This window comes from Numida meleagris, chromosome 1, assembly GCF_002078875.1.
Source record: "Numida meleagris isolate 19003 breed g44 Domestic line chromosome 1, NumMel1.0, whole genome shotgun sequence".
In the NCBI taxonomy this organism is placed as follows: Eukaryota; Metazoa; Chordata; class Aves; order Galliformes; family Numididae; genus Numida; species Numida meleagris.
In genome coordinates, this window is record NC_034409.1 from 47,316,671 (window position 1) to 47,341,153 (window position 24,483).

General features: G+C 40.7%; 3 protein-coding genes across 8 annotated transcripts in view; 2 read left to right on the forward strand and 1 right to left on the reverse strand.

Moving 5' to 3' along the window:
• Positions 439-12,169, forward strand: SLC25A3 (solute carrier family 25 member 3). Its single transcript, XM_021407208.1, has 8 exons — positions 439-599; positions 717-870; positions 4,196-4,317; positions 6,878-7,057; positions 7,173-7,354; positions 8,093-8,265; positions 8,828-8,938; positions 9,051-12,169. Exons 2-8 carry the CDS (start codon positions 723-725, stop codon positions 9,209-9,211), a joined length of 1,077 nt encoding a protein of 358 aa, XP_021262883.1. The 5' UTR covers positions 439-599; positions 717-722; the 3' UTR covers positions 9,212-12,169.
• IKBIP (IKBKB interacting protein) lies at positions 13,263-23,484 on the reverse strand. 3 transcript variants are annotated; one of them, XM_021407072.1, is made up of 4 exons: positions 23,124-23,364; positions 22,823-23,048; positions 19,495-19,612; positions 13,263-15,263 (listed from the first exon to the last, which is right to left on the reverse strand). In XM_021407072.1, the coding sequence occupies exons 1-4, from the start codon at positions 23,137-23,139 to the stop codon at positions 14,508-14,510; spliced, it is 1,116 nt and encodes a 371-aa protein (XP_021262747.1). In that variant the 5' UTR covers positions 23,140-23,364; the 3' UTR covers positions 13,263-14,507. The 3 variants fall into 3 exon arrangements, with proteins under 3 accessions (XP_021262747.1, XP_021262579.1, XP_021262669.1); XM_021406904.1 differs by lacking the exon at positions 13,263-15,263 and adding an exon at positions 16,990-18,172 and having other exon boundaries at positions 23,124-23,484; XM_021406994.1 differs by lacking the exon at positions 13,263-15,263 and adding an exon at positions 16,990-18,172 and having other exon boundaries at positions 23,159-23,474.
• APAF1 (apoptotic peptidase activating factor 1) overlaps positions 23,496-24,483 on the forward strand; it is a 28,079-nt gene continuing 27,091 nt past the window's right edge. For 3 of the 4 annotated variants that reach the window (XM_021405866.1, XM_021406031.1, XM_021406124.1), the window contains exon 1: positions 23,500-23,613. The gene's annotated coding sequence lies outside the window, so the exon portion shown is untranslated. Of the gene's footprint in view, positions 23,614-24,483 lie in introns of all 4 variants that reach the window. The other variant, XM_021405954.1, reaches the window with a different exon arrangement.

The window sequence follows — 24,483 nt, forward strand, 5'->3', positions numbered from 1 at the left end:
GATTTTAAGTTAATAGCCTGAGTATCTGTCATGTTTAGATGTTATAAACTAATTAAAGATGAGCGTCAGTGTTTGTCTTTCAGATGAAATATAGCTTCTGGCAATTGTTTTGATGTGAGTAGAAGTAATAGCAGAACTAACAATTCTGGTCTGGCTTCATTGCTGTCAGTATCAATTAAGAGAACTGTACGTATTATTAAGGAGGTACACAGCTGTGCTGGGAGCCTGCTGACTGAAAAGCCTTCTGCTACGAGCCATTTCTGGGCAAACGGCAAGTAGTACTGGACGCTAGTAAACGAGAGATGGAATTCAGGGCAGGACCCATGACTTCTTCAAACTCCGCCTCATTTCCCCCCTCAGCGACAGCCGCCCCTCCCCCACGGCGGGAAGAGCGCGGGGAGGAAGGGCGTTGGCGCGTGCCGCGCGTGCGCGGAGGTACCGGCTCGCGGGGCTCCTCCGCCAATCGTCTCGTGGCTTCTTGGGCCGTGGCTCCGCCCCTTGCGTCAGCGAAGGACAAAGTCACCGCGCCGGGCCCACGGTCAGCCTCTGCGCCCAGCTGCGGCCCGAGCAGCGTTGTGCGCCCGCCGCCATCTTAGGAGGTGAGTCGGGGGGCCCGCTGCGCGCCTGGGCCGCGAAGCGTTTGCCGGTTACGGGGCAGTCGGGCCGGGCCCGTGTGAGGCCTCGCCGCCCCATTCCGCTATTCTCACCCGCCTCAGGTCGCCATGTTCTCGTCCATCGCGCCGCTCGCGCGGCTCAACCCCTTCTACGCGCCGCACTTCCAGCTGTGCCAGGATGGGCTGAGGAGGCGCGCGGAGCCGGCCGAGGCGCCCACCACGCGGCGGAGCCTGGCGGCCGCGTCCGCCACCGAAGGTGAGAGCGGGAGGGAAGGTCGCGGCGGGGCCCGCGGCGCCCGCGCCTCTCGGCTGGAGCGGTCCCAAGCCGTTTGGTGAGGGGAGCGACCCGCTGCGGGACGCGGGCGGGGACGGGCCGGCGCCGGGCCTACGCGCGGCCGCTTGGAGGACGAGGAAGGGCACGCGCGGGGGAGGCGCTGGCGGCCCCTTCCGCTCCCCGCAGAACGGCACCGCGCCTCGGGCGCTGCCGGCGAAGGACGCGAGAAGGTCCCGGATCAGAGCGGTGGCAGAGGCCCCGCTGGAGGCTGTCCTGGGGCTGCGAGATCTCTGCTTCTGGCTCCGCTGGGCCTGCAGGCCCGTGCTTCTGCCTGCGGAGAAGGGCAGCGTACGAGTCAACGAACCTGAATGGATCTAAAAGATCCTTTTTGTGCGTGTGTTTTATTTGCATCTGGGCCTCCGTACATGTTATAGCAGCCTGCAGCTGTTCTGTGCTTTTTTTTCTCCTCAGTAGTTCAGTAGATAGAGGACATGCACAAGATGGCCATGAAAAGACAGTGATGCTTCTTAGATTTAAGTCTAAGCACTTCCTGCGTGTTACCTAATCACTGCTGTGACTTCCGAAGGTCAGACCTTCCAGTAATGGAAGTAGATATGAAAACTCACGTTCTTATAAGCTGCCGAGGGGAAAGGGCCTCCTTTTATTAAAAATTCCATACTATAAAAGGCTTTTGACAAGATTCCTTTTTTAAACTCCTGTAGTTATTGAAGTCTGTTAGTGCTGCTGCATGAACGTCTGTGTGGTGTGTGAAAAAGACAGAACTGGGTGTTGGGTTTCATTGAATTTAAAAGAACAAACCTTGGCTTTCAGTAGTAGTTACTTTGCTCCTAGCTAAATAAAGCCCATAATCACTGTTCAGCATGCTAAATATATCCTGTACGTGCACTTATTTCTTAAAAGCATTATGTTAAATCTTCATTCATTTTGTAGGCCGATGGAGTCAGAGATGATATGTTTCTTTGTTTGTCTTGCTATTTCATTGTTTCACTTATTAATTGGTACTCTTGACCTTTGTGTTGGGAGAGTAACAAGATATCTGAGCTTATGCAAGGTCACACAAAGTCATCAGTAGAACCCACAAGACCTTTCAAGTTCAGCTCAGGGCATCAACCATAACACAGCTCTTGGAATTTGTCCTTGTTAATGGTTCAAATCTAAAGTAAAGACGAGCTATATTACAGCTAGGATTTTTTCACTTAACAGAGTAGACGTATTTATGGGCTGTGTATTTATATTTGAGTTGCTTTAGGGCGTTTGTCATAAGTCAGCATCTCGGTACATTAGAATGTCTTTCCTGTAACTTCCTCTACTGCAACGTTAGCTCATTCTTTTCTCAGGTAACAGTTTTTAAGGAAACTTGGCTACGATTCTGAAGTAGAAAATAAGGTATCTACTATGGTTTTATTTTCTTTTCCTAATACTGCTCTGCTGCTGCAAACATAGGTATGTGGAAAGAGCGTAAGCCAACCTGATAGTGGCTTGGTTTTCTGTGGTTTTGAACATCCAGTTGACCAACCAGTCTGAGTATCATTGTAATAAAGGATACATTTAAAGCTCTATTTACCTGTGGCGTATATAATGCTCTGCCTTACTGAGGAGTATAACTTTTTAACAATAAATTAATGTGGAAAAGAGAGTGTGAAAAGGCAGTTCAGGTATCTTGGCAGTATGGGAGGTACAATACTGTCATGCTGCAGGGCCAAGATGTGGTTAGACAGAACTGCCCAGTAATTCAGACCTGGAGTCTTCTCTCATTACACCTGCATAGAAAACCGCTTTTGTGTGTGTTTAACCAATCGTTGTGATGAGTTTTAAACAGGATATTTCTGCTGTCTGGAAAGCTGACAGCTTAACTATGCTATTTAGAGGTATGTGCAAGTCCTGGACTAACATATTTACAGCTTTGGGCAGTATCTCAGTTAAAAAAATCTGTTAGGCTATACATGATTCTGATTGTCAATTGATTCCCGTCCTTTAAGTTTAAGCTTAATATCATGTCTATGATTTGGAATTCGTTGTTTATTATTTCAGAATAAAGAGAAATGACATTTTTATTGTCTTGGTGGTTAATTTTGAAGAGTAAGTTGAGAAATAAATGTGGTGAAAAATCTGGAACATTTTAGGGAAGCTCTTTTACAATAGAGAAGTTGCAAGCTGGGTAAACCTGTTAGTGTTCATGGGTGATTAGCTGATGCTATTGGACATAATTGGAAACTTTTGTTCATGTTCATAAAGGAATTTGTTTAAAACAGGATGATTTTATACACAGTACTTCATGGAGCAGTTCTACTTAAATATCAATTGATTAAATACGGTCCAAAAGTTTCTTTGATTAACCTTTTCTATTAATGTTAAATGTGATTATTAAATCTAATAAAATTCTGACATTTCATTTAACAGAAGCTGTTTAAATCTCACTTTCTGCCTTCGGAAGAAAAATTCATCTGCGTGAAGAATCTGAAAAATACCTGAAAAAATATTGTATAAAGGAAAAAAAAAATCCAGCCTTTGATAGATCTGTGTGGTCTCCGCACTCAATATTAGTGTGAGAGATTTTTGAGCCATAGTATTTCATTCCCTCAGGCAGTAGAAGCTTAAGGAAAAGAAGTTTTGCCTCTAGAATAATAAATGCTTCCCTTGCTTATTTCCTTGATACAAGAAAATGCTTGACATTGCAGCTTTGAGTCATAATTTCTACTAGTAGTTCGTGGAATTAATTTCTGTGACATAAATACGCAGTGAGCTAAAATCTTTTTCATTACTTTTTATTTTTTCAAAGAATAAACTTAAGTTGAATGGCCTAGAATCCAATCTTGACAGTCCAGAAGGTGTTAAGTTAAAACTAGGAGACTATGTTTAATATAACACTATAGTTAAATAGTATAGCATGGAAGATTGTTTGAATGTAATATTCTGAGAAGATAGCACTCAGTCAATTTTGTTTCTTTTCTGATCTTCATTGCCATGTCTGGTTGATATGTAATTTTTTTTCCTAATTAGAATACAGCTGTGCATATGGCTCAGGCAGATTCTTTATGCTCTGTGGTTTCGGTGGGATTATTAGCTGTGGAACAACACATACAGCACTGGTTCCTCTAGACCTGGTTAAATGCAGAATGCAGGTTTGTTCTGCATGTCAGTATGTGGTGAAGTTGATGAAGTGTGTTTAGTGTGAGATAATTAATCTACTAATGAAATGGAAGCTGAAACTATCTCTTGGATGTCATTGTCCAGCAATGCATGGAGTTTATGTAAAAGCATGGTGTGTCTTTATTTTTTACTGCAGAATACAGTTGTGAATATGGCTCGCTCAAGTTTTATGCTCTCTGTGGCGTTGGTGGGGTCCTAAGTTGTGGCCTGACACACACTGCTGTCGTACCTCTGGATTTAGTGAAATGTCGTATGCAGGTTCGTATTAACTCAGACGTTTCTTAAACTTTTTCTGTATGTAGCCAGCATATCAGGAGTTTACAGTACCTTTTCTGGATGCCACACAGCAAATAAATTGAGCACTGATTTTCAAGCTTAATGCTGTGAGGTTAACAAAATCCTACATTCAAGGGAAGCAGAGTCATTTAGGCTAACCTGGGTAAGTTGTTTTTAACTATGTTTAAGATAAGTTTAGCTTACTGTATTTCCTAAAAAAAAAAAAAAACACCCATCACGTTATTCTTTGCTGGCTGGTGTGCTGCCCTGCGCAATTCATGTATTTTGAAGGAAGGGATTTGTGCAAGAAGTGTTTTGAAAATGTGTCATGCATGCATAATTTGAGCTACTAACATTTTGGATATTGCTGCATGCGTTATAGCTTGGATAGCTTCTAATGATGACATTTTCAGTATAAAAGGTAGAACTTTAAACTGTAAGGGCATCAATGCTTGTGTCTAGTTTCCTTATAGTGATAGAAGTGGTTTTTCACTGAACCGAACGGAGTGAAGCTTCATCGCATTTAATTCGTGATACCAACTCCAGTGTTAAAATGACCTGGTAAAAACATAATGATGGGTTTATTCAGGCAAATCTGTGCCTCAAGAATGAAGCAAATTAAAGCACACTTCAGAATCCCTGGAAACATACTAGTTAATAGCATCAGTATTGCATAGACTGACACCAATTCTAAAAGTGGCAATTTTGTAATGAGATCTCCTGAAATGAGGAGGAAACTACTAATTAATCAGAACTTCTAATCACACTAGGAGGACCGCATGTGATATTCTTTAAGACTCTTCTTCTGGAAGGCCTCTAGCATTATTTACAAGGGAAGGGCTCTTTATGTGCTTGAGAACACCTTAAATTCTGGTCTCAAATTAGTAATTTTATAAAGCAGTGGGCAGACCCAGGGTGCATCAGATGTGGGCAACATGATGCCTTCTACAGAATTTGGATTGAGGCTTGTCTAACTGTGGGGAATCTCTTATTTCTGCCAGCAGGGGAAAAGCTGTAGTTACATACACGTGTTATTTCTGAAAGTGTAGCTTGAGCACGCTCTTCTATTGTTGCAGGCAGCATGTGTCTTCAAAAGCCAAGATAGGTAGTTTGACTTACACAGGCAGAGATGAGGGAAGGAGGAGATTGATCATGGGTGGAGAATATGTAGCATCTCAAACCCTTCTTAATCTGATAGCAAGTTGGGTTAATGGGCAGAAGGCCTGAGAGTCATGCAGTGCTGCATATACCACTTGGAGCAAGGCTTCTACTTCCTAGGCTTCGTCCATTTGGTAGGTGTTTTACTTGGGCATCTAGTCCCAGGCATCTTATGAAATGAAGTTGGTTATGCTTCCCCTTTCTTCTCTAGCACTTAGAGAAAGGTGCAAAGAGAAAAGGTTCCATTTGGCTTCCAGTGTAACTTTGTAAAACCTGTCAGCGTTTATCTTTTTACAGGTCCAGTAAGAGAGCATGTTATTAATCCTCCCTAGATTCTCCAGGAAGAAAACTGTTTCCTGTCCTCACGTGTCCTTTTAAGAAGAGGTAGTCTCCTATGTAGATGATAATTAGACATGATTCTGACATGAACATAGTCTAATTTTACTTTACCCAGTTAAATATTCAATGTTCTGAAATTCTGGGTCTTTTAAAATTGACATGTTTAGGTAAATTAGTTGTCAGTTAGTGGCTAGACTGCAAGTTAAATTAGTCACTGCAGTTTCACGTATGTGTCCTTTGACTATTTGACCTATTCTAAAAGGATATCTTCATCTTCCTGAGGAAATGCTGGATAATATCAAGTATGAAAGGCAAGTGGACGTGACTTAAAAATTGTCAGAATGACACGCTTCAGAATTTCTGTTAAATAAATTGTTGGCTTTCACGTGAAACAAAAGTAGTCTGGGTGGCTGTTATTCTAAGATCTGATACTCAGAGTACCAGATGACCTCCAGAAGTCTTTTCCAACATCAACAAAGGTTTTTTGTGTGCAGGAAATTTTTTTAATGTAGCCCCTACTGTAAAATCAAAGTACAAGTGCAGAAGTTCTTTGCTCTTTGATCTACCTATCTTAGTCTAATTGCCTTGAGGGATCAAACTAATAATGGACAAATGACCCTTTCTGTTTAAGGATTGAGGAGTCTTGAGGCTTGGTATTTGGCATAGGTGTTACATGTAGGGTCGATGAGATTGCTGACAAAAGCTGTCAAATTTTTAAAGAATCTGATCTAAACATAATTAAACAAATATTAGTACTGTCAGTGTTAGTGAGTCTCTCCTGTGTACAAAGTCTTGCTCGTGATGTGGAGAATAAAGCAAAATTGAGGCTGCTTGGTTCCTGAGCATTGAGGAACATACTGGCTATTAAGTTAGGGCTTGAGACTAGCAAGTAATCATTGCAGTTACATTAGTGTAACCTTGTGCTGATGATGTTGTTCAGGGGAATCCAGCTGAGTGAAGAATTCAAGAATTTTCTATTTCAAATGGAGATGTGAGAAGGGAAACAATAAGCTATGTCAAGCAATTAACTGTCTGTTCTGTTTAGGTTGATCCACAAAAATACAAGAGCATCTTCAATGGGTTTTCAGTGACAATCAAAGAAGATGGAGTTCGTGGCTTGGCTAAGGGATGGGCTCCAACCTTTATTGGATACTCCATGCAGGGGCTTTGTAAATTTGGTTTCTACGAAGTTTTCAAAATCCTGTATGGCAACATGCTGGGGGAGGTAAGCTTTAAGTGCTTCATGTGAAGCTGTGCATCAGCAACATAACAGTATTACTAGGATAGAGGAATCAGAAAAGTACAATTCATTAATGAAAATGTGTTTAAATTCACTTCAGGAAAATGCCTATTTGTGGCGTACTTCATTGTATTTAGCTGCATCTGCCAGTGCCGAGTTTTTTGCTGACATTGCTCTGGCTCCAATGGAAGCTGCTAAAGTTCGCATTCAGACACAGCCTGGATATGCTAACACTCTACGGCAAGCTGTACCTAAAATGTTTGGAGAAGAAGGCATTTGGGCGTAAGTTTCTTGTGTTTCCTTATTTTTTTATTTTGACTTGAATTCTTGTGTTTTAATATTTTTCCTAATGAAGAACTGTTGCTAAAAGTAGTAGTGGCTTTAGCTTATAATACTTGTTGGTCTTCATAGTTCAGGATAACAGCTTAACACACTTAACATCAGGCAAGCTGTGCTGAGCCAGCTGTTGGTTCCACATGCTCCTTAGATCCATCTTTGTGAGTATCTTTGTGCTGAGTTCTGCTGGATAACTTCAGTTTCTAGCAGTTCCAGTCAAAGTTGCTCAGCAACTTTTTTGGTTGTACAGTCGAAGATGCTTGAGTCATTGGCATGTGAGAGTAATATAACTGCATGTTAGCTTTCTGTTCTGATAAAAGTGACTGTAAATACATGAGTCATTTACCGCTATCAGGACATGGCTGGTATGCAGACATTGAACCTTGCTGCACTTGTAGTAGCAGTACTTCACTATTGCAATGCATTGTGATCTGAAACGTGACAACAAAAATAGCTGTGCAGAGTAGGGATCAGTTAAACGCCTGTTTTGCTGTTCGCAGGTAGTACATAGAAATGAATAAAAGAAATATGTTCCTGTTCCGTAGATACTGTGACAATTACACCTTACAGTGTCAGTCTTTTAGTTGTTTTGCTGATAGCAGCAATAAGATAATGGATTTTTTTTCAGGTTAGAAAAACTCCTTAAACACTAGAGAAAATGAAACAATATCTCCTCTTGTTAAGTTTCTATAAAGGTGTTGCTCCACTGTGGATGAGACAGATTCCATACACAATGATGAAATTTGCCTGCTTTGAACGTACTGTTGAAGCTCTCTACAAGTATGTTGTTCCTAAGCCACGAAGTGAATGTTCAAAAGGAGAACAGCTGGTAGTCACATTTATTGCAGGCTATATTGGTAAGAAAACTTCAAATCCTGTGCTTGAAAGCCAAACCTTTTTCTGAATATCAAATGGATGTAACCAGAGTGGGAGAATTTGCATGTAACTCCAGCATGTGCAGGTTAAAAGCCTGGATTCAATCATTGATTGGGATGAATGAGTCTGTAGTAGGATGGTACTCTTAGTTATTCCTGTGTCTTACCTATGTTAATGTCTTAGTTTAGAAAGAGCACCTGATTCAAACAAGAAAACTTGCATCTTTGCTAGGCTGGGAAAGAAACAGCAAGGTTGAAAGAATGGTAGAGAAATCCGGGTGGAAAGGTGATTGTCCATTTCCAAAGATTCCGAATCAGTTTTATTTTGGCAGAAGGGGAAGTTAGCTGCACCTTATTGAGGTGTTTTCTGGTAGTCATATAACCCTAGTAAGAAGAGACTTCTACAGTATCAGGAGACTTGATGTGTCTCCTGTGCAGTTTGTTAGTGATATAGAGAAGGTGTTAATTCAGTTGGTTATACTTGGTGTGCACAGTAGTTATACAGTTAAAACACCATAAAGGTAATGTCAAATTATTCTTTCAGCTGGTGTGTTCTGTGCAATTGTTTCTCATCCTGCTGACTCCGTGGTGTCTGTGTTGAACAAGGAAAAGGGCAGTTCTGCTTCACAGGTTCTTATGAGGCTTGGATTCAGAGGTAAATACTTTCCTTTGTGCATTTTGGATTTACTGTCTGTGGTCTTTTGTTTTCTGGGGGGATTTCTTCTTTCCTGGCTGCTTCTGCTCATGGCTTGTACTTTACTCTGCAGGTGTCTGGAAAGGTCTGTTTGCTCGTATCATTATGATTGGTACCCTGACTGCGCTACAGTGGTTCATCTACGATTCTGTGAAGGTTTATTTCAGACTTCCTCGTCCACCTCCACCTGAAATGCCAGAATCTCTGAAGAAGAAGCTTGGTTTAACTCAGTAGACAGCTCATGGACTGACTTCGCTGGCTGTCCAGTGATGAGTTTCATGAAACTTTTATATATTTGACTATGTGGAAAACAAAGTCTATATGGTGTCATTATTGGCTGTACCCTCATCCCATATGAGGGTTTAAATTCTACCACTGTCATTGCCTGAAATAAATGAGAAACAGAGTGCTTAGTGTCTGTTTACTACTGCATATATAAGCTTCATTTCACAGCAGCAAATGCCTCAAATACTTCCCAAAGTGAAAAATAAAAAATAGGCCTTTCTACACTTCAGGAATTAGAAAAGAAAATTGTGAAACAACTGCAAGAAAAAAGGTTGTCATTGTTCCCAGAGGAGGGCCAAGAAACTCTCCATGCAGTATTGAACTGCAGTTGTATGCTTTTTTTTTTTTTTCAGTCCTGTTTCACCTGCCTCTGTTAAGCTGTTATTGTAGAATAGATCAACTCTGCAATGAAGGAGATAAAACTGCAGTCTGATAGGACGTCCTGGTTATAGCATCTGCGTTCTCCATAGAGTTGAGGGAGAATCTTATAATACAAGGAACTCTTTGCATTGGGGTGGTCACTCCAACATATAAATTATGCTTACTTGACTAATTTCTGCTTCTCTTGGCTTTGAGCTGCACCAAAGATGTTAGTTGTTTCACTTGTACTGTGGAATTAAATTGTAGCAGCTATTTTGACAAAAACAAAGGTGATGTTAATAAAGATTCTCAGAGGTATCCAACCACTAAAAGCTTAAATTTAAAATGGCCTGTCTCTACAGTAAGAGATTGAACGTGCCAACTTTTTCTTAAGCTTGACATTTCTATAGTTTGATTTATTCTCCTGTGCCCCCCCACTGTTTTTTTTTGGCTTAACTAGTTTAATACTGAGTTTTAGTTGAACCATGCATTTCTGCAGGTCTGTTTTCGGACCTTAATGATTTGAAGAAATCTGAGCTTGTAGGCGTGCAAGGAGAGAAACTTGAGCAATGTTTTATCAAGGCAATGAATTTTGTTTCCAGTATTTAACATAGAAGATAAGCATGCTGCCTTGTGAGTTTTGCCTGTTCAGCAGGCAACAGTTGATAATCACAGTGAGTAAAATTCAGAAAATGCCTCTTAGTTATTAAGGGTTCATCATCTCCAGTATTACTTTGCTCGCTCAGTAGAGCTGGAGCATGTGTCCTTTTTGCAAAACTTCTGTATGTTGCCTTTCAGCGTTCAAGCTGGTGATGAGCAGTCTGCTCTGTTGGAGTAGCACAAATATATTGACCGCTGCATCCTACTGAGGTCTAATATGCCTGCTACCATTTTACATAGCACTGAGATCCCTGCCACTTGGAAAAACCCTTTGACTTTCCAAGATTTTGGGATGGTTATGCTAAACAAGCAAGCTAACCTTCATTTCGATTTGCTCCCTTTCTAAATGCAGCGTAAAATCTAAAACTCTTCTATTTCCCTTTTCCACTGACACTAAACACATTCTTACAGTGGTTGGTAACTAACAGCATTATGCTACAAAGTCAAATTGCTGAAGTCTAAATAAAACACTTGCACGAATAGCGTAGACTGAATTTCAGTAATAAAAGTACATATGTCTTGTTGCCCCCATTGCTAGTAGGAAGCTTTGAAGTTATTTAATGAAACATGAAATGCTCTTAAGAGTTTGTCTGGAGGAGCGCATTAACTACAAACTTGATCTTACATCAAGACCACTGATGCTAAATCAGTTTCTGAAATTACCTTTAGTATGTGGTTCAACTTAACAGGTAAAAAAAAAAATAGCATCCCTTGTGCACTGAGTAGCACAATTTGTTTAAAGGCATATTTTAACCCACTGGACTTTACTAAAAACATCTCAACTTCTTTCTAATCTGGGAAGGTGAACCACTTCTATGAACTTTTAAGGCTGGCAGAAGAGTTAAAACAGACCTTGCTTTATATGGCAGGGTAATCCGACTGTCAAGTAAGCCAATATTAAGGTAAATTGCACAAGACTTTCCTGTCATTTTATGGGTGGAGCAAAATGGTGCAGTTTTCCTCTAGAAAGACCTGGGCTACCTTTGTGCAGCTGTAAGCATGTGCAGTAACAAGAGAACATTATTTTTGCTCTAAGGTGAACCTGAAGCTGTCCTTTGAAAGATTACCTTTATCAAGGTCAATCTGAGATAAGTCTACAAAGGACAGTTAGATCTCCTTTTCTTTTGTAACTGAGAAAGGCAAACTAGGCCTAGTTCTACTTCCACTATTCTGTTTCAGTGGAAAACTTGAAAGGGAGCTGCTGACTCTGGCAGCTGCAGCTGCTAACTGTTGATTTTCAGCCATAGGCTTGTTTGGATGCTTGAGATGCTGTAACGTAGAAAATTCCGTTGCACAAAAGGTCATCCACTGAAATCTTAACAGCTTCAGTGGGAAAATGGTGGTATTAAAATGTATTTAAAAGTCAACTTTGTCATTAATAACTGTGCTTTATAGCATAATGTGTAGTATGTTTTCTGAAAGTAGAGAAGATGAGTGGGAGAGCCACGGTACTTTAGGTGGGCTTGGTGGCTGTTACAAAGTCTGGATCAGAAAGGAGCACTCCTCTGGAATATATAACTAAGTTAACCTCGGAACAATCATTAAACCCAAGAGTGCTTCAGAAAACATGGATTATGTATATGCTGCTTGTGTATATTGTTTTATGAGGGAGAAAACATACTCTCTTAATATTTATGGAGCTGAGATCTGCTTTCTGGTTGAAAACATACTGCCTATATAAATTTGGAATAAGAACTTTCACACCCTGTGCTTGTATTAGATTGTACTACAGATCAAATACGCTGATGTTGCTAATACTTGCTGAAATGCTTGTTACGTATCATTTTAAACTGGGCTATAATAATACAAATAGTTGTAATTCATTTACATTTCTACATAGAAATGTAGTTCACAGTGAAAACAATAAATCCTGTTTTTTATAGTGAATGTGAGTACCTCTTGGATAGATGAGCTTAATAGCTGCATAGCCTTGTTACAGGATACAGTTTTTGTAACTTGAGTGATGTGGGAAAATGGTATCACTAGCAGACTTCTGGCTGAGTTGGTGTTCTGGTGTCTAAAAGCAGAGTTCAGTACTTTGGCTGTGCTCTTGTAATGTTTCAGCATTCATCACTGAACACTGTTGATGTTTTTATTCATTGTAAGTTGCTGGCTAGAATACAGTTGGCAGTTCTATACTTGAGTGATAAGCTAAAAGCAAAGATGTCCTGAATGTCATTATGGGTTAGACTGTATGGGATGATATGCTGCAAGTAGCAAAGCTGTAATTTTCATTACTACCTGAATCACTCCATCACATAATGAAATTGTAGAGGTTATTGTTAAGCATCCATAGAAATGAACTAAATAAGGATTGTATCTTTCCCAGTCAGATACACTCCCCCCTGCTGACAGCACTAAAGCAAGAAGCACGGTTAGTAGATTGATCTAAATTTATGAAATTACCTCACTGTGCCTCATATTTTCCAATACAGAATGTGTTTTGCCCCTGTCCTTAGACCAAACTGAGGACGACTATGAATTTGGTGAAGGGTCTAGAGGGGAAGATGTATGAGTAACAGCTGAAGTCCCTTGGTTTGTTCAACCCAGAGAAGGGGAGGCTGAGGGAGGGCCTGATGGTGGCCTGCAGCTCCTCACGAGGGGTGAGGAGGGACAGGTGCTCAGCTCTTCTCTGGTGTGGAACAATGCTCTCAGACATACACTTTGAGTTTTGGGTAGCCCTGTTTGGGGTCCGGATTTGGACTTGATGATCCTTGTGGACCCCTCCAACTCAAGATACTCTATGATTCTATGATTCTGTATTTTTCAGGTATGATGCTGTACTTCAACACGGCTGATCATTCTGGATGTTCTTTTTCTGTCTCCTTCAAACACCATCTTGTTATTTTCAGGAGCTTGCTTAAGAGTTGTGTGAAAGAACAAAGGTTCCAAAGGTTGGCATATGTGGATGCTTTCTAGGAAGACTTGTCTTTTAACAGTTTTATTCTTGTGGTTTGTCAGATGGACTGGAAGGGAGTCATTTACGGTTCAACCTTAAACATTTATGGTTTACTAAAAGCAACACAGCAAGCAAGGTACAGAAGATTGGGAACATGAAGAAGTGCAAAAATTATGGAATGCTGAATGAGGATGAGAAGAGTGAGGGAGAGGAATGATTATTATATCTTCCATCAACTTGAGAGCCAAGCAGCTGCAATGTTTTCAGATACGACCATCTAAACGATTGATGAGTTATGGAGACAATACTATCAGGTTATACTTCTTGATATAATTTCATTTTTAGGGATTTTTCTCAATCGCTCCATCTTTCTTCATTGTTTTTATAGTGATTTCTGTTCCTACTTAGTGCATTTTCATCTCTTCGCTAGATGATATCTCAGTATCATGCTACTTCAGTCTCTCACTACATTTTAAAATGTCGCAGGTATCTTAAGCTCTTGCTCTTCACCACAGAAATACTGTCAGGGGCTTGTATCAATCTCACTCTTTGACACCGAAATAGCTTCTCTTTGCTAATCTTGCTGTTAGCTGTAGTATTTAACAGGCTAAGCAACACTGAATAACACCGTTAGGATTCCTGTGCGGATACGGTAACACTGGGAGAAGGCCATCAATAACATTAGTAGGTCTTTCAAAGCACCACTCCCATATGGAGTTCTGTGTTTTAAATACCTAATAATGCTGCACAATTATGTAATTGCAACCATAAAGCCTCACAGAAAATAAATAATGATTTATAGGAAAGACTTTTTGCTGGGCATCAACAGTATTTCTGGGCATTGCTTGGTTCCCTGCATTTACCTCTTAAAAAATAAAATAGGAAACTCCTGTGGTTTACAAAAACTTGAGTTAATGTATTGAGACAAGCACTAAATTGCTAGTGCGGTTTGATTAGCTTTTGTTTATCTGGAGACCACAATTTTATTCCTTCTTTTGAATCAGGAAAGCTGAAGATCAACATTCTATGCTTCACTACCATTTTATTGTACAAAACAAGCAGTTTATTAAATATAGCATCTGTCACCCTTCGGAAAGACACAAATATGCACAGAAACAAGTTTTTTCTGCTCATATTATAGCTTGTTTTCCCTCAAAATCAGTATGATTTTTTTTTCTGCTCTCTTAAAAGAAAGAGGACAAGTTTGTAAGTTCCAGTGTGCTTCCAAATGAAGCCTTTAAACGTTGTCTTTCTTCTTAGTACTACTCATGATGGAGTAACACTCCTCAAACACTGCTATTCTGTAGGCAGTGTCTTTCCTAGTGATCAATTAATGTCCGAGATCTTGGCTATTTCATCTTTCATACCTTTGACCTCAGCCTCAACTCTTGTTAGATTGGCCAACTTCTCATTCAGTAAAGCAATTTCTTTCTCCCGTCGTAACACATCCTCAACTAATCTCCCTATTCTCAGTGTTAGGTCATTTATTAATGGCTCCAAGATGGCAAAATCCTTTTTAAGATTGTACATCTTGGGTTTTAAATCATTCGCAAAAGTAACCGTCTTCAGAACTTTTGCTCTGTCACCTTCGAGATTCAAAAGCCTATCTGAATGTTTGTTAAAGTCACTCCTTAACTCAGACAATGCTGTCTTAATTTGTTCAATTTTTCTTGCGTTGCTGGATGCCAAGCTTTGTAGTTTCGTACTTCGGTCGATGCTACTGGTAATCAGATCACCTATATTTTCTATGGTCTTCTTTTCGCCTTTTTCTACCTTATCTTCTAGTGCTTGCAAAGAATCTGCCAGTGCGGTCATCTCCGAGACCAGGCCTGAAATACGTCTTATGTCAGTTTTCACCGTCACAATCTTCAAAGTTACATTTTTTGCTACAGAAGCTGCATTCTCTTCAACACTCGCAACTGCATGAAAAAGGGTCGTCAAATTCTTCTGCAGTTCTTCATTCTTTTTAACTATGCTGCTCGACCACGTTGTCATCGTGTAAATGTCTTCCTGTAGACGTTTCATGTGAGAAGGTACCTGAAGATGTTCCAGCTGCTCCATTAAGTTCAACGTATTTTCACACTAGAGGGATACAAATAAAAATATATGACAAGATTTCTAACGTGACAACTCAGATCGAGATTAAAGCTATACTCTAATTAACTATCTTAGTATTACAATGTTGAAATTGAGAGTAAACCCTGTCTTCAGGAGATAAACATTTGCTTCAAGGCAGTTAAAATTTTTCATTTTTTCCTTTCAGCACATGTAATAAATTCAAATGTTACTACTACTTCTGTTGTAACAAACATGACAGGAAGGTGCTGTATCATTTTCCAGCGACCTCTGAAAAAAAAAAATCATCAAATACAATTTTCTTGATTTCCAGAAACTTCCATAAGAAGCCTGTACTCTGTGTGATCTAGAAAGCTAGGTGTACAAAAGATGCATACTTTGAAATGCTTTTATTCTAAAATCATAGACCATAATTAACGGATGTGTTTTAATTTGGGGGATTGCAGTACGTATTTTGAACAAGACATGCACTGGAGAAAAAGCAAAATGAATTGGGCATCGTTCCCTTTCGTTTAAATAGCTACCAACATGCTTTGTGTGGAAAACAGTACTTACACAGCCTGTCTTTATGAAAGCTTTGTTCTTGAGGGAAAATGTGCTACTATTGGATTTTTGGCTGAATTTGCTAGTTCATATATTTTTTTTGTTGCTGTTTGAGAAGGGAGGGAGCAGGTGGAGCCTGCATTCTAGAAACAGCTTGGTTTTCAGACATGGAAACATCAATGCGCATGAAGGCTGGAATCAGGCGTATGATGTAGGCATAACTACTGTATTACTTTTCTACCTAGTAACTAGCTTTTTTTTGTTGTTCAGTAAAAACTAACTTTGAAAACTCAGAGTATTAAACTATTAGACCTTTTAACTACAAGGCCCAATCTATTTTTGTTGTTGTTGTTTTTTACTATAAGAATTCATTAAAATTTGGAAATACCAAGGTCAGATTGCTAATTCAGTATAGCAAGCATTTTTTTGACTTTTCTTACTGGCCCTAATCCTAGCTTCAGTACAATGAAACATCCACTTGACTGCTAAATGCTACTAATACAGCAATTTAGCATGTAGAGAGCATGAAAATACGGAAGTTTACTGAATTAAAAGTAAGATCAGCCACAATACCGATTTTTAAAACAAACAAAAAATTCCAGCATGTTATTACTCTTTAATTGGAACAGCGTTAGACAACATAAAAACTTTTGGGTACTGTTTGCTGGCAAACTTTTAATCTAGATTGTTCTCAATAACCGATACTGACATAGCACCCAGCTTTTCATCATCCACAGTGGTGGTGTTGCTTAGCAAGCCCCCATGCAGCATAGCAGAAAAACAAGTTTAATTATCTCTATTCTTTGTTTTTTATCTTTTAATTAAATTGATCAAGTTTTTAGGATAGGATTCCTCATTACCACAAAACTGTTTGCTTAAAAACAAAATATTAGTATTTATATTGTGAAGAGCTGTACCACGTTTCCTAGAATGACATCTAAGGACGAGGAGTTCCTGTTCTATCTCAGGTATATATACTCAATCAGGTTGATTAAGTATATTCAACAAGGGAGTACACCACTGGTATAGCACAGATGAAGTAGAACACACAGCAGAACACGCTTATAAAACAAAAGTATTTTTTAAAAATTCAGTCTGGAATAGTACTTTTGCTGGAACACTGGACATACATTCTCACTTCTGGAAGACCAAATTATTTTGAATTAGATTATTCACCAGGACAGAGCAATACACTGCAACATATTTTTATTGAATATGACTGTAAACAGATACAATCCATACATAAATAATAAATTTATGAAACTGAAATATCCTAACATTGAGAGGTAGAGGGTTAAGAGTGCCCTGAATGTGCAGTAGTAAGTACTCTCTCTAGAGAAATCAATTGTTCATTGTGTTACAAAGTCAGTAGAATATGATAACAAATAGTAGCAATACGGAAACCAAAGCAATGAAAACTAAATATAAATTTTAATGTGATGTCTCTGTACCCCTCCCAACTCCCAGCCCATATGTTGGAGTCACATAATTTATAATCAATTAAAGTGCTTTTTCCATCAGTGTAAACCTTAAGCCCAAATTCACTTATCCCCATCTTGGTCACTTTCTAATTTATAGCTTTCCAAAGTTATTCCTTCAGCACTTGAAGATACTTTCATGTCATGTACTACTTCTTCCATAACTACTGTTTTATTTTGCAGTTTTGATATGCTGTCATTGTACTGTACACCTTCAAGAATGTTTTGCATTGCTACTGTATCAGAGACAGTTTTCAACATATTACTTTCCACAGCATGTAGCTGTGTTGCCAAGTTCTTTATCTTCTTCTCCATACTTAGCAATTCACTTGACAATCTAAGGATAGAATGAATAGCATTTTCAATTTTTGGCAAATGGGTCTTGCACTCCTCAATTTTAGGTTCGTAGGCTGCAAGTTTCTGATTCAGGTCCGTGTTCTTGGTTAACAGACTATTATGCTCTTCTTCTAGTTTTTCAATTGCCGTCGCATGTGAGTCCAACTTTTGTTCAACTCTAGTAAATTCATCATCTTCTTGCCTTTTTACTGTTCTAATATTTCTGGCTGTACTGTCTTCCAAGTCTTTTAATCTTTCTGAAAGGGATTTAATTCTTTGGTCAACTTCATTTATTCGGGAAGTAACTTCTGCGTGTATGAACTTTGCTTCAGATTTTATACCACTAGTATTTGCGTTCATTTCATCCATGCTTCTTCTCCAGGAATGTGTAATATTTTGGAACTTCTCATTAATGCTCTGCATCTTTATAAACAGAGTCTGTTCATTGTTCCCAATCTCTCTTACGGTGTTACGAAGAGAAGATACTTCCTGCTCAAACTCAGTCATCACAGAGATGGGTGAGGCAGATTCTTGTAGGATACTGTCAGAAGACTCAAGCTGCATTTATAACACAAAACAGTGTCCAGGTCTACTTAACGGCAGCAAGACTAGAAAATCACTCACAGTTATTTATCAGAGAATAAAGTCCCTTAGAAGCAACTTTATTTGTTACAAAGTTTCTATATTAAGATTTGTTTTCACATTTCTTAGTCAAAATATTAATCTAGCATTTAAAGAGCCACATAGAAGGGTGTGTTTGTCAATGAATTTCCATAGAACATGGGTTTTTTTTTTTTTTTTTTGGGGGGGGGGGTTTAAATTTATCACACTGCAAAATGTTGCATGGGATTTAGATAATCTGAAGTGCTGTAAATAAACGTGAAATTACATCATATATAGATGACAACATTATGAGATCAGTGCTAAATCAATATCACTTGCATAAGCCACGCTGTTCTCCCATCACTATCTGAACAATAATTCTACAGCCAGCCTAAGTTTCTACTTCATATTGCCACATGTAGGAAAATGAAATAGCAATTAAAAATTTTTTTAAAAATCACTTCAATATGTCTTTCATATTACTAGAACTGGTCTAATACATAAAAATGCCTGTAATTCTTACTTAAATAAATGTATATTTCAATTATATACAGACCAGTATTGGGATGTGCATAAATGTAAGTTATTTAAAACAGTTTTGTGTCTAAAAAAACCACTGAGATACAACTGCTACATTCACATCCTTGAACAACAGTACAGATTGACACAATACAGTTGCATTTATTAAGACAAAAACCTGATTCCTAAGGTGCCTTTTTTTTTTTAATGAATAAAGTCAAATTTAAGTCAAAGTTCAACTTAAATTTCATTGGTTGTGGATGGAGTAAACATGAGTTCTGTCACTACTTTTATCACGATTATGATTTCCTCATTAATGCTTTTCAGTAATGCTCATATTCTAATACATACACATGATCAATAAACAAGTGTTTAAGTAACTGAAACAAAGCAATGCAGACCTTAAAACTTTCTTCATTGACTGGTCCATTGAAAGTGTAATACATAGTGCTTCATAACACTCTTTATCTTTAAAGCACTTTTGTAAGATAGATATTTATATTTACCTTCATTTTAAAGACAAAGAACTGACAAAGAGTGACTTGAACAAGCTTCAGTGGAAATTAACAACTGATTTCTTGAGCTGTCTTCACCAATGTTGCTATAAAATATTCACCGAAGGCCAATTCACGGGAAAGTGGAACACATTAAAAAAAATTATCTAAAAGAAGAGTCAGTCAAATTTCACTAAAGGTCAATAAAATAAAACAATGGCAAATGTTCACCAGAAATAATCCAATTAAGATGTTAATGATTACCTTTTCAGAAATTAAGCTAACTTTGTTTTCCATGTCCAGGAATCTTTCAGCCTCTTGCTGCAAAAAATTGTACCTTTTTTCCATATCAGCAAATCGACTCGACTGCTGAAACAGTAACCTGCGAGTTGCAAATAAATAAATAGTAAATATAACAATTTAATTAGCATGTATTAAGCATTCCAGGATCTGATTCGCAGAAATCTGCTAATGAAGGGAATTGTGCTCATACAATTTGCTGGTGAATCTGATCTGTCTTCATATCAGAGCTGATGCCTTCCAATAGATGTGTAAAAATAAGGAAACATTTGTAGATATACTTCACTTTTACATAGCATACCATCTAACAAAGAAAAACATCTATTAATACAGATAGGTCATTTCATAGAATCATAGAATCTTGTGAGTTGGAAGGGACCTTTAAATGCCATCTAGACCAACTCCCCTGCAACGAACAGGGATATCTACAGCTGAGCAGGGTGCTCAGAGCCCCTCCAGCCTGACCTTGAATGTCCTCATCACAGGGCATATAACACCTTTCTGGGCAACCTGTTCCAGTGCCTTACCACCTTTATGGTAAAAACAACAACAACAAAAAAAACTTCCTTATGTCCAATCTAAATCTTCCCTCTTCTAGCTTTAAATAATTTCCCTTTGTGTTATCACAACAGACACTGCTAAAGAGTCTGTCCCCTTCTTTCTTACAGCCCCCCCTCTAGATACTGAAAGGCCGCTCTCAGGTCTCCCCAAAGCCTTTTCTTCTCCAGGCTGAAAGAGCCCCTGCTCTCTCAGCCTGTCCTCAAAAAGAGGCTTTCCATCCTTTGGGTCATTTCTGTGGCCCTCCTCTGGATGCGCTCCAACAGGTCCACATCCCTCCTGTACCAAGGACTCCACATCTGGATACAGTACTCCAGATGAGTCTCACCAGTGCAGAGCAGAGGGGCAGGACCACCTCCCTCTCCCTGCTGGCCGCACAGCTTTGGATGCAGTCCAGGGTACTGTTGGCTTCCTAAGCTGTGAGGGCACGCTGCCAGCTCATGTCCAGCTGCCATCCACCAGTACCCCCAAGTCCCTTCTGGCAGAGCTGTGCTCCATTCTTACATCCTCCAGCCTGTACTGATAGCAGTTTGCCTCGACCCAGATGCAAGACTCTCCACTTGGATCTGCTGAACCTCATGAGGTTCATGTGGGCCCACCTCTCAAGCCTGTTTAGGTCTCTCTGCATGGCATCCCATCCCTCGGGTGTCTCGACTGCACCACACAGCTTGGTGTCATCTGCAAACTGCTGAGGGTGCACTTGATCCCACTGGCAATCCCACTGATGATATTAAAGACCCCTGAGAGACACCACATGTCACCAATACCCAGCTGGACATTGAGCCACTGACCACCACTCTTTGGGTATGTTCTCACAACCAGTTTCTCATCCATCAAACAGTCCACCCATCAAATCTGTATCACTCTAGAGAAGGATGTTATGGGAAACTGTGTCAAAGTCCTTACTGAAGTCCAGACAGATTACAACAATGGCTCTTCCCTTGTCCATTGATGCAGTTACACCATCATAAAATGTGACGAGGTTGTTAAGGGAGGACTTGCCCCTGGTGAAGCCATACTGGTCCACCCGTATCACCTCCCCGTATTCCATGTGCCTTAGACTAACTTCCAGGAGGATCTGCTCCACAGCCTTCCCCAGCACTGAGGTGAGACTGACAGGCTGGTAGACCCTGGGTCTTCCTTTCTACCCTTCTTAAAAATGGGTGTGAGGTTGCCTTTTTTACAGTCACCGGGGACTTCACCTGACTGCCACAACTTCTCAAATATCATTGAGAGTAGCTCAGAAACTACATCAGACAATTCCCTCAGGACTCTGGGATGCAGCTCATTGGGCCCCATAGATTTATGGATGTTCAGGTTCCTCAGGCAGCCACGAACCTGATCTTTGCTTACAGGGGGAGGGGCCATGTTCCCCCAGTTCCCACCTTCCAAATCACCCGCTCGAGGCATGTGTGTAGAGCAGTCGCTAGTGAAGACTGAGGCAAAACATTGTTGAATACCTCAGCCTTCTCCTTGTCTGTTACTATCCTGCCTTTGTTGCTCACTGAGGAGAGTATGCCCTCCTGGACTTTCCTTTTCTGGTTGATGTACCCATAGAAGCCTTTCTTATCCTTCTTTGCGCCCCTTACCAGGTCCAGTTCCAGTTGGGCCTTGGCTTTCCTGGCTCTACCCCTACACAGCCTACCAGCATCCCTATACTTCTTCCAGATTACTGGTCCCTGCTTCCACTGCCTGTGCATTTTTTTTTTGCTCTCTAGTTTGACTACCAGGTACTGCTTTCCCTCTCAAGTAAGGCAACATATTTCACTGATAAAGTATACTTTAACTGGTAGAAAAAAACCACAGAAATTAATTTGGACTTTCTTGTGAAGCATCACAAAATCATGCATGGATGGAAACCTTCACAATTAGAAAGACTGGTTAAGCTTATGCTGCTCAACACACAAAAAACCATTTGACTATTTAACATTAAACAACATGGTTTATGGACATGGTTTAGTGGGCAAGGTGGTGATGGATCAACAGTTGGACTAGATGAGCTTAGCGGTCTTTTTCAACCTTTATGATTCTATGAACATGTAACCAGCCAAGAACAGATAGTAGAGCCTGTATGATGCTATATTTCTGAACAGATAGTAGAGATCTCAGTCCTGTACTTCACGTGCCTACTAGTGAACCTGAGAGCAGAATCGAAGCAAGGCAACCAAGTAAAACTCTGTTATTTTGCCAGATTAATCCCTCAGTAAGGCTTATGGTAGACTAGGGGGTCCTCTTACTACTAGAGCCATTTCACCTAGAAGAACAGAGCTTATTTAAAATACTTAAACTTTCATGAATTGATATTTGTTAGTATACTGCATAGCAACTAAAAGTTTCAAAGAGAACAAAAACAGTCTGCATGGATTAAGGTAAGCAATGAAAGTTAAAAGTGAGAGCTACAGAATGACAGCAGAAAAAAATGATTAGTGATGCCTCTGCCCACTGTTTTATGTGTATCTTTTTATGTACGTCACACATTTATTAAAGATTCACATAATGAAATCTGACTGAGCATAAGATAAGAACAAGTTCTGCCAGATTTGTGTAGAACATGGGGATTTCTGGGCTAATTTCTTGCATGAGAGTTCAGAGAATTTCATCACACCAGTTCTGCATCGAGCTCAGTTTCGGCTGTAGCCACTTAATGCGAACGCTACACTAAAACTGTACTGTACCTGACTGAGAGTATAAATGCAAATGAAAATGCGAAAGTCCACTACGTAGGGCTACCTACCAGGCCAGCACCAGGCAGGCAGTGAGAGAAACCACGCTCAAGGCCATTCGTGAGTCCATCCGAGCTGAACTGTGATCATGGCTCACCCTGGGGCTCGCCACCTTCCCACGGCTGCTGTGCTTCTCGAGCTTCTGGGAATCTTCGCTGCTCTTGGACGAAGGAAGACCTTTTTTCCTCTGCTTAACTTCAGACATTTTGTATTTTTTAAAGAGCGGGAGCAATAGAGCTACCAAACAAAACAAAACACCAGTTAGTTACGGAAATACCCAGGAAAAAAAGTCCTTGGTGCTTAATATGTTACCTGAGCACTGTGACATTTTATGGAAGTTCACTTACAGAAAGCTTGGTGAAAACTTTTTTTTTTTTTTCTTTCCAATGCGCTGCAGAGCGCGGCTCTGACGTTTGCTGAAAAAACTCCACCCGCTCCTCCAACTTCTGCCCGCGCCACCTCAGCTAACTTCTGCACAATCAGCCATGCTGTGGATATACACGTGAAGATAAAGGCTGCCGTTCCCTCCCTGCTAAAAGCAAGATCCTCGGGCTCCTATCTTTCGCGCTGCTCCCCGCATCCTGGGGCCACACGCCGCCTCCCCCTGCGCAGCCCCTCCCGCTGCAGCCCGCCACGTCAGGCGCGGCTTTGCGCAGGCGTTGGGCGGCTCAGGGCCTTTCCACACCCCCGGGCCCGGAAGGAGGAAGTGCCGGCGGGAGGAGCGCCGGGTGTGTAGGGTGGTGCCGCCGCTTCTCCTCGGAGCGAGGCGGGAGCTCAGTGTCAGAGGCTCGGCTCCTCCTCGGTGGGTAACGGTGCTGAGGGGTCGGGCGCGGCGGGAAGGGCTGCGGGCTGAGCTGTGGGCGCGGGGAGGCGGCCGCGGGCGCTGCGCTTTCTGTTTTATTTCCCCTGCGGCGAGAAGGGAGCGTTGCGGCAGCTGGAAAGCCTCGGAGGAAGAGCGGCTTTCACCATCTCTAGACCGTTTCTTTTTTCTTGTTGTTGCTTGCTTTTATGAGGTGGGGGGAGAACGTAGGTTTATACGCGTGTATCTGGTGCTGCCCAAGGGAGGCTTAGCTCAGCCCTCGGCGGTGTTCCGCCCTGTGCTGGGGTAGGGGTGTACCCGCATGCAAACCTGCTCCTGGAGGCACCGCTGCTTCATCTCTTGGGAGGTTACGGGAGTTCGTGTTCTGCTGCAGTGCAGCCGCTGGACCTCTCCTTTCCCGTCCTGCTCTCCCTATTATCCGAACCAGGGACTCTGAGGGCTGCAGGGAGAGGGGAAGAGACCTCTCCACAGACGTCTAGTGGGTTCCCAGTGTGCGAGGAACTCGCACAGACTGTGATTCTTTAGTTCTGCACATTTTTGTAAACATAAACTGATGTAAATGGCTTTTCTGGTTTGTTTTTCAAAATTAGCAGCACATATCTGCTGTTTTCCGTAACTTGCGTGAAGTCTGAAGTGTCAAAGTCTTTTCCTCAGGACAGAAGTGGAAAAACAATGAGTTCTTTTAGATTTCTACGATTTGTAGTATCAGCTTGTCTGAAGATTCAATCTGTTTACCACTAATGCAGCTGCTCAGCTGTCTCTAAATTGAAAAGCATAAGATATTTGAAAGCAGCTTTCTTTGTACGTGTAAGTTATGCTTGGGTTCCAGCTTGCTTTTTTTTTTTTCCCCCC

What these genes read in the sequence shown, in the direction of transcription:
- SLC25A3 (XM_021407208.1), top strand. Translation starts at nt 723, where the DNA reads ATGTTCTCGTCCATCGCGCCGCTCGCGCGGCTCAACCCCTTCTACGCG. An exon ending in ATGGCAACATGCTGGGGGAG is followed by an intron (nt 7,058 to 7,172) that starts GTAAGCTTTAAG and finishes AATTCACTTCAG; the next exon opens with GAAAATGCCTATTTGTGGCG. An exon ending in TATGAGGCTTGGATTCAGAG is followed by an intron (nt 8,939 to 9,050) that starts GTAAATACTTTC and finishes TTTACTCTGCAG; the next exon opens with GTGTCTGGAAAGGTCTGTTT.
- IKBIP (XM_021406904.1), bottom strand. An exon ending in GCCTGCCTGGTGCTGGCCTG is followed by an intron (nt 19,613 to 22,822) that starts GTAGGTAGCCCT and finishes TGCAACTCGCAG; the next exon opens with GTTACTGTTTCAGCAGTCGA. An exon ending in TTAGCTTAATTTCTGAAAAG is followed by an intron (nt 18,173 to 19,494) that starts GTAATCATTAAC and finishes TTATAAATGCAG; the next exon opens with CTTGAGTCTTCTGACAGTAT.